This window comes from Motacilla alba, chromosome 1A (assembly GCF_015832195.1).
Source record: "Motacilla alba alba isolate MOTALB_02 chromosome 1A, Motacilla_alba_V1.0_pri, whole genome shotgun sequence".
Taxonomy (NCBI): Eukaryota; Metazoa; Chordata; class Aves; order Passeriformes; family Motacillidae; genus Motacilla; species Motacilla alba.
In genome coordinates, this window is record NC_052031.1 from 28,104,635 (window position 1) to 28,118,006 (window position 13,372).

Here is a 13,372-nt window from a genome sequence, read left to right on the forward strand (position 1 = left end):
CAGTTCCCCAGATGCACAGCAAACCTTAGCACAGCCCAAAGCATGGGCAGATGGACAGACAGCTTTGTTTGCATCCCATACATCTACTCTGCAGTAAAAACAGTAAATCACAGAGTTGTGAATCACTCCATAGTGCCTTTCTTGAAAGGTTTATGGCACAGGTAAGAGGAAAATTTCCTTGTGCACAAAGGTTTCCTAGACAAGGGAAAGTTGGACACTTGATTTAGTAATTATGCCAGCGATGCAAGATAATTAGTTCCATTATTTTCCATTTACCATGAATAGGGATAACAGAATTTGAATCATGTCAGCTGATACTACCTATTTCTTTTGCAGTATACTTTCATGGAGACGATATTTCCAGCTGGGACAAGAGCAGTTTCTTTTCAATATCCAGTCAAAAGAACCACAAACCTACCTCTTCCTTTTATGCAGTTTAAAGAAATTATGTTTCACCCCATTTCTGTTTTTCTGTTCTACCTGAGTAAATATGAAAACACTGAGAGAAGAGATACAAATGAAGCATAATAGTTGATAAAGAAACTAATGATTGGAACAGGCAAAAATCCCTTCAGTTTTTTTCAGATGGCCTATTTTTTTCACACAGAAGTGGACAAACTTAGATTCAAGAAGAAACAGATTAAGGCTTTACAATTAACCTTCTTGTAGTAAAAAGGAGAGCTAAAAACCAAAGAGCCCTAATGGAATATAGGTCCTTGGATCCTGGACCAAAAGGAGAGTATTATTTACAGGAAAATGAGTAGGAGTTTGGTCATCCTTTCAGGAAAAAATAAGTCTGTTTTGCAAAACAGTCACAAAGACAGACTGCCATGAATGAACTTCTAGGTTGTTTGAAGAATCACCAGCAAAGGTATCAGCAAAAGCAGATTTAATGTAAAAACGAAAGTACGACAAAGTTCGTTGGTATGGTTCACTCTTCTACTTACTAGATGGACAAAACACTCAGAGAAAAACCAGAATAAAATATAAAATCAATCAGTCTAAAACTAAAATAAACCTAGAATTATCTACATGGAGGCAGAGAATGGAAAAAGGTATGGATGGGGAAGGGTGAAGATACAAAGGAATGAGGGAGACTCTCCAGTTGTGTCAAAATGTTTCAAGGGGACCCCCTTTACCAAACTTAGCCTTCAACTTGACCAACGATTTAGGCCTAGAGTTTTTAGCAGCATTTAAACTTAACAGCACTTAATCAATAGCCTAATTCGAACAATTTAAGAAAAGGTTCTTTAGAATTTACTGTAAACACATCAGTAACTCTCTCCTAGGCCTGACTTATGAATCCAACATACTTGCAAATCTGAGAGCAACATTCACAGTGCATTTGCTGTGGCACATTCACACTCACATGCACACAGACCTAAAGGAGTGTGTGAATAATTCCCATTGAGTTCAGTGAAGAGCTAGTGTTGAATGCATTTGAATCTCCACAGGCAAAGGGTTGAGCCTCAAGGAGGAGGATTATCAGCCCAGGCTGTGTCCTTGGCATTCATCAGCAGTCCTCTGAGCACTTGAGAGTTTGCTGGCTCTGAGAGGCCCCACTCAAAGGGAGGTTGCAGCTTGCTGTGGTTTGTGAGAGATCTTTTTTTTCACAATGAAAAGACACTGATGTTGGGAAAAGGGCCAAAAATATCATAGATAAAGATAAGTAATATTTAAAGAAAATAATGATGTAACAAATTGTCACAAAGGCTTAAGAAATACATCAAAGTCGGAACTGTTTTAATGCCTATTTCATTTAGGCATTGACTTTACTTCTTTTGAGTGTATTTGGAAGACTGTTGCATACTGTTCAAGATGTCAGTAAAATTCAGGATCTCCTTTCAGAAATGTGAAGGTTTCATCCTGGATGTTATGTGATTGAGATGGCAATGGAGAATTTAAAATAGTAATAGAAAGCTGTGGATTAGTGGGTCTTTACAAGGAGTTTCTCTGATACATAAAAATCTAGCTGAAGGAAAAGCCATCCAGCAGTTCTTCTTTTCATTTACTCAGAAGATGAACAACCACATTGTATGAGAAAGGATTCCGAGAACAGGAGATAGAAAAAAAAAGTTAGGTTAACTTCATGCATCCCATTTTATTTGATGTTAAACTACATTTTGACTACATGCTTCTCTAGATAGTTTAGACCTAAACTTAAAAATTGTCAGCTGAAGGAATTCTATACCAGACAGTAGTAAAGCCTGCACAAGATTTCACTATTTTTGCTTGGGACTTTTGGGGAAAAATAAAAAAATTAAAAAAAGAATAACAACAAAAAACCAAAACCAAACCAAAGCAAAACAAAGACAAAAAAAATCACAAAAAACCTACCAAAAACCAAACAAACCAAACAAACAAAATGACCAAAAAACCACCCAAAACAAAACAAAAAACCCAACAAAACAAAACAAAAAAACCCAAAACTACCCCCCCCCCAAAAAAAAAAAAAAAACCCAGCCAAATTTAAGGGCATGTGTTTTGTTTATTTAAAATAAATGAGGACTCCTAACAATAAGTTCACACTTATTCCTGATAGTAAGTTCACATGGTGCATTAGAGTGGTAGTTGGATTGTGTGATGCTGATTTGGTTTGGACACTGATTTTTATGTCTTTAGTTTGCAATTGCTTGCACATTGGAACCATAAAATGCTGGTTGAGAGGAGAGATCACACATTATAACACTGAGGAGAGAAAGAATATTTAGGCACTATATATATCCAGCTCATACCTGGCCAGACTTCAGAGGGAGCTTAATAATCCCTCTCTTTTAATTTACATTCACATATTTATTTGTACGCATCCATTGTGCCTTCATCTGGCATTTCTCTAGCTTTTAAAGGTTGCTAAAACTGACAGATCACAATTGCATTACTGCACAGAATTTTAATTCTTTTAATTCTTGTAGTCTATTCTTAGGCAAGACTTTTCTTTCATTCATGAGCTACAGGAGTGTACTGGATGTCATGCAATGGCAAATAGTGTTTGCAGTGAAGTGTGGATCCTTACATGTAGGTCAGTAATCGAACAAGAAAGAAAAAGATGATCTGCTTAATGTGCATTTATCCTGCTGATGTTCTGGTAATGTGCTGTCCAAGGATAGGACCTGCTTTATTTAAGAAAGCTGGTAAATGTATCTCTGCAACAGTGCCTAAACTTTGTAAGGACCCACTATAATGAGGTGAATTGCTAACTATTCTGGAGTAGTAAGCACTGGGATAATATCTCAGAGGAAGATTTTCTCTGTAGAACAAGAACATGCAAACAGATGTTTCCTCATTCTTTCACATCATTCAGCTTTACTCAGCAAACTTTTTGTCTTGTTTTTCTCCATTAGAAGTGTTCAAAATATTTATTTGTGTCTTTCCAACTGCACTATCCTGGTCTGACAAAAGCAGAATGCTCGGTTTTCTGTGGATATTCTTAAACACAAAACCTGTTTTTTTTTTCCTCCTATGGCTTCATTCATTAAGAACCTCTATTTTGATATTTAAGACTAAAAACTAAATAATCATGTGCCTCATAAATCACTAAAAATACAATGAATAAGATAAAAAAATTAGACAAATAAGATGAAAATAAGATGAAAAAATAAGGTGAATCCCTGTGCTTTCACAGTTTGTCATGCTGTGCTTGTTTTTAGGCCTGCTGAAATCTCTGCTGCTCAGTTTGTGCGTTACCTTCTCAGTATGGTTTTTCTTCATTTAACAATTTCTGGAGAGCTGTCCAGTGGGCCTGTTCCAGCAGCACCTCACCACCTTCAGCACTAGGCGCAAGCACTTCTGTGCTAAGTGTTCGACAGCAGTAAGCTGGGTCCTGCACTGCCCATCTACCATCCCGATATAGACAAGCCCTCTCTGGGATGAAAGAATATCCAGTTCTCAGGCTCCTTTGGCCCATCTCCAAGACTGACAGCCAGGCACAGTTTGGCTGGGTTATTTTCCCATATAGATGCTTCTTAACAGGGAGCTGGACCATCAAAACACAAATCTCTGAACAATAGCAATTCTTATTTCTGTTTGCCAGAGCGAGTCATGTAAAGTTTGTAAGCCATAGATTAATATTTTATGTCTTAAAATATTTGTTTAAGAAATACCCTTGTAACTTTAACAGTCATAAATGCCACACTGCTAGAAGTTGGCCATCTGGACTTTGTAGTTTGGCAGGTAAACAAACGGACCAGACTCTTTGACATCTCTCAGATTATTGCTGTTCATTTGAGCATTAACATTTCCAAAGGTGTCTCTTTGCTTTGTCACATTTCAAAGACTCCATTAATTTTGTTTTCACATGCTTAAATATTTATTTTGACCTTTTGACTCCTGGTATAATAACCTCCAGGCTTGTCAGACTGGCCAAATCAAAATACACTGATGTGTCCTGAATGGCCTTGTTTCTTGTATAAACATGCTGCATAAACATGCAGCTCTTGCAGAACAAAAGAGCGAGTCCTCTGTCCTACTGTAACAGTCCTTTGTCTCTGTCCACTTCAGATTATTCATCCAGGTAAGGGCTGTGCTGAGATATGCCAGCTGGTTTCCAGCCTCCATACTCTGTGGACTTCAGGATCATTCCCCCACTGCAAGTAGTGCTGAAGTAAGATTGAGTAAGACCAATATTGTGTTTTCTGTTCGATGCACAGGTGCCGCTGTTGGAGTACCAACTCTGCTCCTGGTCTTAGTGGTGCCTGCCCTGGGTGTCCTTGCCTGCTCGGGATTCTGAATGTAGCTGGATTCACCTTGTCCTCCACATAACACAAAGGATTCCCTTTGACAATGAGGACCACGATTCTTTGTGATTCCTGTGTCACCATCCTAAGCCAAATAAATTACACTTTAAAAAGAATTACCCTACCGATTTCCTATGAACTTTAAGAGGACTGAGGCATCCAGGAACTCCTTCATGAAGTAAATCAACTTTTGAACGGCTAAGAATTTTTAACTTGTTCCAATATGCCTTATAAAACACTTATGCTGATCTGTGACAGTTGCATGATTCGGTCCAATGGGGCAAGTTACAGTGTTAAAACCCAATAACATAGGCTGTACAGTGAAAGTAAAATCACCATACGTAGGTGCTTTAACTTGAATAACAAATTGTGAAATATAATAGAGATTGAAATGTTGATTGTATGTGATAAATGTAAGAGTACTACGTCTGTCTGTACTATCCTATATGTTTTGTGTACTGCATATTTTTGAATAGCCCCGTCATCATTTATTGGGATTACTGGTTTTTAGAGAGACAGTCAAAGCAAAAACATTTAATTATTTAGAGCTATATTTCTTGAGGTTATTGGATAGAATTTGAAGGAATTGAAATAAAAGTCAGTGATAAAGATTTTTTGTTTTAAATATGTTCAGAACACCCGAGCATGGATAGCATGCTCAGCTTAAAGGAATTTACCTGTGCTTCACTGACCCGAGATTTATTATATTCTTTTCTTAAAAGAATTCAGTTGAAAAATTATGTTATGGTAATTGTTGCTGGTTTTGGGAGTCAAATGTCAGCTTTCAGGGAAGCAGCGTAATGTACTGGTTTTGATTTAGTCTTATTCCTATTGTTATTATTAAGGTAGCAATATAACACTTAGGAGTTTGGAGATGAAGTCCATGCTAAGAACAGCCAAGTGGACCATGAAATGGTAGGAAATGTATGTTATTTTTTAAAGTGAAAAGATTTAAAATATAAAAAAAGAAAAAGATATACAATAAATGGCAAAAGCAGAGTAGCACAGTAAAAAAATTATTATATTTACATTTTTATGCTGCACACACCAGGTGTTACCTTCCTGTATTGAAGGCGTACATTTGGGGGAACTATATGCTTTTTCAAGAACTTGATATTATTCTAATGTTCATAGTGTTGTAAATAAGAGTTTTAAAGTTCTGAGACCATTTCTCTATTTGACAGAGTACTGGATGATCCAACTGTGTGTTAGTACGTGAAAGTCAGATCCCAACTGTTAGTCAAAGCTACATGTTTACTATGGCCTTTTCAAAATGGGAATCTATTAGAGATAGAGAATGTTTTTGTTCTGACTGTGTCTAGAGTGTTTCAGTGCTGCGTTTCTTTGTTGGTTTGTTTGGGGTTTTTTACGTTGTTAAAGAAATGCACATTCCTTTCATTTTCCATGGTATGCTGGGAATTAGTTTGAGTGTGAATGATGAAGAAACACAGTGATGTTGAATCAGCTGGCTCAAGTAATAGTGCAATGTCTGATGCTTCAAGAATTATAAGCTTTGAATCATATTTTATTAGCACAACCTTGCTAGCTACTTAGAAATAGATTTTATCTTTTTAGAACTGATACTGTAGAGGTCCGTAATAATATTTACACGAAGCAAGAATAGGTCTATTAATAATTTACACCCCTTTCTTTTATTTGTATAATTTTGTACTATATATTTACATGTAAAAGCGTAGAGTCTTCATTAATAAATATCAATAATATGGTTTTAGTTTCATTTTACTATTTGTTACAAGATGAAAATTTTTTAAATAGGCAAAAGTGATACTCCCCTATAGAGGAATGTCAAAGTGTCAAACACTACTGAGTTTCATAAATTGTATAATTATTTGAAAGAAAAATGAGCTGTCTTCATACATAAGAGACTTATATGCTGTAAGCCTTCTGTACAAAAAAAAAATGTGGTTTATTGTGCTTCATTTGGTTTTGTTCTTTTGCAGTATGACTCATTTTTATATAATATACAACCACAAGTACATATTTTGCCAAATGCATGATTGCCTTTTACTTTTCTAATACATGGTGTAAGAAGCAAAACTGTTTCATCTTTTGCATGAAAATGACCTGAAAAGGAAAGCCACTTCTCTTTTTTTAAATCAGCAACGTGGATGAGGTAGGTGTCACATACTGATCAGATAGTTGCAGAATTTTCTGTTTCATATAATTGTGTAAATTTGACTGGGACCTTCAGCTTCAAATTGTTGTCAAGAAAAAACAAACTAATGTATCATCTGCTTTAAAATGCAAGGTTCTTAATTAAAGTTTATATAGATAGACATATTTGTTGTTTCCTTATATTTCAGGAAAATTGATATTGCTATTATTTGATACTGATGAATATTGAACTGGTTTTTTAGTTACTTTTTATCTTTTCTTTTCAAATGAGTAGAACAGGACTGTGCTTTGTCCTTTTTATGAATGAAAAGTAAATGACAATTAAATAAATGTATTAATGTTACTCAAAGTATTATAACTGTCTTTTGAATTGGAGCTTTCTAATTTCATAACAGCAATGTGGTTATTTGTGATAGTAAAGGTGTGGATAGAGTGAAGTCCTGTGTATCCTTGCCCTGCCTTCCTGTGACTATTGCTGTAGTTTAAGAGCTTTTCTGCATTATTTGCTTTGATTACAGGTGATACAGATAGAAAGACTTTCCTAAAATTAGTAAGAGAGAGCATCCTGAGAGCTTTTCAGCACTTTTGGAAGCAAGAGATAACTAAGGAGAGTATTTTTTCAGGTAACGTTTTCTATTCCAGTAGATAAATGTCATGATTTAACCCCAGCCAGCAACTATGCCCCACACAGCTGTTCACTCACTGTCTGATCATGAGTGGAGAGAAAAATCAGAAGAGTAAAAGTGAGAAAGCTCATAGATTGAGATAAAGACAGTTTAATAGGAAAAGCAAAAGCCGTGCACAGATGCACAGCAAAACAAAGGATTCATTCACCACTTTCCATGGGCAGGCAGGTGTTCAGCTATCCCCATGAAAACAGGGAGACAGCATGGATAATGGTGACTGGGAAGACAAATATCATCACTCTGAATGTTCCCCACTCCGTTCATCTTCCCCCATCTCTATATGCTGAGGGTGGTGGCGTAAGGTCTGGGATATCCCTTTGGTCATTTTGGGGTCAGCTGTCCCGGCTGTCCCTTCCCAAATCCTTCTGCACCCTTCTCCATTTCTTCCAGAGATGATCCACTTGTCTTTTTAACTTTTCTACCACTAATTCCTTTTGCTTTGCCATTTAAAAATTCTTGTTTCCAAAAACAGAAGAAAGGAGAGAATGCAGAAAAATCCTCCTGAATAGAAAATACAAAATGGTGTTCACATCTCAAAGAGAAGCAGCACTGTCTTGTCTTTTCTTGACAGGCTAACACGTTTGTCTTTTACCTCCGTGCCAATTAACATCATGAAAGACACTTGAAAAGTACCTCCTTCATCTTAGTTGGCCTTTACTCTGGTTTATTCTCTTGATTAATGAATGAAAATGGAAGTTATGCCAATTTTTATTCTCCAAAACACTTAAAAAGCTCATGATTTAGGTGGTAACTTCAACAAGTAATCCCTGGTGAGCACTGATGATGGGATTCTTCTGGTCTACATTTAAATAATCTAATCATGTCTTTTAACACCTGATGCTTTTGTTCTTTTACTGTGTTGTCACAGCCACCACCTGTCTGCTTCACAAAAAGGTATTACATAATTTTTTTTCTCTCAAAGCAGGCAGCGGACATGACAGTGTGTAGTATCATCTGCTGGCAAAAAGACAAATCCAAACAGAGAATACAAAGATACTGACTGAGCATCATCCCCTCCTCATGGCTGTCATGGTGCAGCTATTTACCAATGTCACCTCTGTCCTTCAGTTATTTGATGCTTGCAGAAAGCAGCACATAGAGAAGTGTTTCCATTGCACTGAGATAGTCCAGCTCCAGCCAAATTTAGATCCTTTTTCATGGCATGCAGCTCCAAGTGGGCACACACCATAGCAGTGAATGGTACTAGGGGTCATTGCCTGACTTTGGGCTGGTCTTAAATTCCTCAGGAAATACCCAGATGGTGTGGGCCCAGGGCACTGGAGAGCACACAGGCAAGAGCTGTTGTCCTCAGAGCACAAAGCCTCTCTCCAGACACGGAAACAGTGCCCTGGCCTCAGAAACTATACATCCAGCACAAGCCACTGAATTCTCCTCAGTGGGAGGAGAGAAGCAAATACCTTCCATTATAAAGGTCCATATGATGTGAACAGGAAGGATTTCAACATCCAGTGAGCCCTGAAGGGAAAGCCATTGGGACTGCCCAGCAACTTGGACCCATGTGCCAATAACTGTGCTAGCTGCACACTGACATTCATTTCTTATTCTCACAGGGAGAAACACATTAAAAAATTACCAAATTCCCAGAGGCACTAAACTCAGGGAATTCATCCCATCCAGACAGCTCTCTATGAACAGCTGCCCTACAGTTGCCTGCAGCGTGGTAGCACTTATGGTAGGTGAATTGGACTGGTGGAATCAAATGGTGTTTCCAGGCTGCTCAAATCTTGTACTAACGACACCATTCATGAGGCGCTGTTCATGGCCAGTGCTCCTCCCAGGACTGGTTTTCAGATGGCACAGCCCTGAGCCATGCCAGAGCCTCTGGCAACCACTTAGCAGTGGAGGAGTCTGTGTCCCAGGGCTGGCACTACCAGCTGCAGGTTGGGTTTGTTAGTTTTCAGTTTAAAATCTTCAGGGTTACTGTAGGTCCCACAAAAGCTTAGTCCTTACTCTTAATTTATCTCTATCCGCGCTTATGAAGGGAGTGGAGACATGCACTGGGCTTTAGGGAAAGACTCTCTGGTGAGGCTTTTGCAGACCCACCTTTTGCACTTCAACATTAAACTGCTATTATTTGTCTTGTGAGTCTGTGATAAGCCAATAACATTAATGAAGTCATATACTGTTTTCTCTGCCCAGAAGATTTTTAGCTATAGATCCTGAGAAATAAGCGTCTGTCAGATCTCTGACAGGACTGAAGCAGTTAATTATGGATCCTTATTTAACTGTACTCTGACAGAATAATGCATATCACACTCCCTGTGGATCTACCTGCAGCTCAAAGAGCTGCTGAAAATCAGCCAGTTCTCCGCTGTGCTCCTCTGAGCCTCCTCTGACAGAGCAACAGAGCACCCAAGTACCACTGCAGGCCTCTGACGTGTGTGCTGAAGCCAAGGTGATGTCTCCTCTGGCATCAAATCACAAGACTCTTCAGCCAGCTTCAGTACCTGACTTATCCCTAGTAAAAAGCTCGTGATGGAATGATCCAAAAGGGTCTACAGAGGGTGAGTGTATTTATATATGTGAGCTTTGTGCAAGTAGGTTAAAGCATGCACTGGGATTGGAACATAATCTGACAAAAATTAATACCTCAAGCAAAAAAACCCACAAAACAATAGAGAGGAGCTCTGGAGTTTTTTGTGGCAGCTTTTATAAAGACAGATTAAACTTTGTGCTCCAAGAGCCAAGGAAGTGCACACAGAATGACTCTACTGGGTTCTGCTCAGCAAAGGTTTCTGTCATCAACCTATAGCACGGACTTGTGTGATGCTGCAGAGGTGATGACTTAGACAGCAGTACAGGAGAAGAGGGTAAAACAGTTCTGTGTAAGTAAGGAAGGAATCAATAATTCAAACACTCAAGACTGAGCCAAACATGCTAATACAAATGACCTAGAAAATAGCATTAATTTTCAATGTTAAAAACAGTTGGTATACTACAAAAGAACCTGATCCTTTGGGGGTTATTGATTCCAGGAGGCAGGAAAAAAAGGATTTTTTAAATATAGAAACAGCATAATCATTGGCTTGCTCTTTTTCTAATCAGTACTGAGAAAACTAGAAGCCTTCACTCTGTCAGGAACACAGGGCACAGGGGGCATGAACTTAGTTAACGCAGTTTATATCCCTTCTTGGCATCTTCCAGGATATCCTTGCTGGAATTTGATAACCTGATGGATTCTGTCCAGTGCTCTCCCAGCACTCAGCCTTTCAGCAAAGATAAACAAAAATGGATATTTCCATGATGAAAGTACTTTTTCTTTCTTTCTTTTTCTCTCACTCTTGTTCTCTCTTTCTTTCTTGCCTCTCCCCCGCTTTTCCTCGTTCGCTTTCCCCTTTTCCCTTCCTCTCTTCCTTCTCTCAAAAGAAAAACTGAATAGGAACTTGAACACTGGTAATAAAAAGCCATCACTAAGAAATATCATGGCTAGTTAAGCTCTGAAACAAAGAAGAATCCCTAATGACTATCCAGGTGTCCAAGAGATTTTGCAAGCACTCTATTTCACGGACTGTTCTGGTGCACCAAAGAGGTAGGTGAAACCACCATGACTTTTAAGTCTTTCAAGCCCTGCATAGGCTTCTTCCCAAAGCTCTGAATCAGATTTGGAGGGTCAAGCATATATTTCAGTGATTTAAAAAGACTTGACATCGGTGTCAGACATCTTAAAGAACTTGAAGCCACATGCTCTGAAAACTAAACTAAAACACGTGTTACGCATTACCAAATGACCAACCTGCAATTTCTAATCTAGTTTCTTAATGAACCTGATAGATATTTGGATGCCAGCATTTATTCTAACATACAGCATGGCAGAATGGCGGGGGGATATGCCTAAGTTTGGCTTTGTGTTGAATGACAAGATGATTTAATCAATAAAGGATTTACGAGCTATGGACAATTTGATCTACCCCAACTCAGGTACCTCCATGACTTCCTCTATGTCCTAGCTCCTACTCCATGATACCTCCCCCATGTCTGGGGAGCCAGACAGGCAGGCTTCAGTGAGCCATTTAGCCCTGGGACAGGCTGATCCCCCTCACCTCTGCTTGTGGCAAGCAGAGCTCACCTCAGCTGTGCTCATTGCTGAAGCTGGGTGGGAGCACCTGGGTGGCTGGCTACCTCCCAGGGCTATAAAAGAAACTGAGGGAGACTGTCTGCCCCAAGAGAGGTTGCCAATGTATGTGTTTTGGGGTTGTTTTTTTTTTTTTTTGCTTCAGGATCTTGAAATGCTGGAAAATTTAGATTATCAGTGAAATACTTGAACCTTATTATACCAAAAGTAAAATCCTGTGGGATGTCTGCTCAAGAGAAAAGGAGTTTGTGCCATCATAGCACAGAGGAATCTCAGGGCAACTGAAAGGAAGGAGTTACTACTGTGGAGTACACCACTGGAGAAATAACAGATGAAAAGCAAAAAGATTCTTTCTAATGATAGCATTAGAAAAGCAAAGTCTTGTTGACAGTATTAGCTTCTCAGAAATTAATGAACTAGAACTACTGTGAGAATAATTGCATATAAACTAAAATAATGTTGATGTTATGCCAAAAGCTGTGATATCTATCGAGAATTTGTACAAAATCAAACTCCAGGGAAGTCAACTCCAGTTCTGACCTTCAAAAATGCAAGTAAACACAGGATGAAAAAATCTCATGGGAAAGAACATTTGTAAAAATACAATGGGAGTTCTCGCATCTAAGTAGATACTTTTCTAAATGGCAAATATATATATTTATGATAATTATTTAAGCTTTTCACTTTTCATGTTTATTTGTAGGAAGTGGTGGTGTCTTTTCTGATTTCCATATTCCTGATTTACTAAATAATAGTTTTTCACTGGCCTAGTGTTCTCTGATGACTTCTTAGGATAAATAAGAAAAAATAAATTACCTCTTGCAGCTCTTCATCCCATGAGTAGATGCTGACAGGACCTGTAAGTTAATTGTGTATCCAAACTGCTGAAAGAACAGAGATTAAATAGTAGCTATACTAAACATATAATCACCTTGCTTCTCTCTGGTAGAACTGCACACAAAAGCTAGATAAATCAAATGTACACTTCATTAAGGACACGTGAAAAAGCATTATGTGGTTTTCTGACAATACCCATTTAAAATATCTTTGATTATTTTTTACTTCCTTTGGCTCATACCAGCAAGCCTCTGTTAATTTTCCTTTGCAAAGTGTGTGCTCAACCAGAAGTAAAAAGTAACTCACTTATAAAAAAGGAAAATAAGTAAAATATGTAGAAAGAAGATGTTAAAAAAAATCCTTCAATTATGGATGCTAATGTTTCTGTCCATTAAGCATCAAAAAGTAATTTTCTGTAATGTATATAATAAAATGAACTCTCATTACAAGCTGATGACTGCCAGATGTTAATAAACTATTTCTAAATGCTTATCATTAGGGATAATAATGACTAAGCTCACAAAGTGTTTCATGCTTATGTGCCTGTAAAACAGCACGGAGAGCAATGGTTATGTTCTCTTTCAAAAACAAAGCATAATCATAGAATGGCTTGGGTTGGAAGTGACCTTAAAGATCATCTAGTTCCAACCTCCCTTCATGAGCAGAGACACTTTCCACTAGACCAGGTGGCTCAGGGCCACAAGGAAACAGTTGATTTCTACCAGTCAGTAAGAGGACAAACCTTCACTTTGGCCCAGAGTAGTGTAAGAGCTGTTTTGGGAGCCTTTCCACCACATTTTGTAAGCAGTGTTCCTCCTACAGGTAGACTAATTTCTTGGCTAAGCCTCCATCTGCTATTTATTCAATGCCTGTATGCTGGATCAACT

General features: G+C 38.1%; 1 protein-coding gene across 1 annotated transcript in view; it reads left to right on the plus strand.

Annotated features, from left to right (window-relative positions):
• The window catches only part of CNTN1 (contactin 1), a 209,125-nt gene extending 201,904 nt beyond the window's left edge, over window positions 1-7,221 (plus strand). The window contains exon 24 of the mRNA XM_038155003.1: window positions 4,647-7,221. Within this exon, the coding sequence (XP_038010931.1) occupies window positions 4,647-4,726 (80 nt within the window). The 3' untranslated portion in view covers window positions 4,727-7,221. The remainder of the gene's footprint in view (window positions 1-4,646) is intronic.
• Window positions 7,222-13,372: the final 6,151 nt, after the last annotated feature.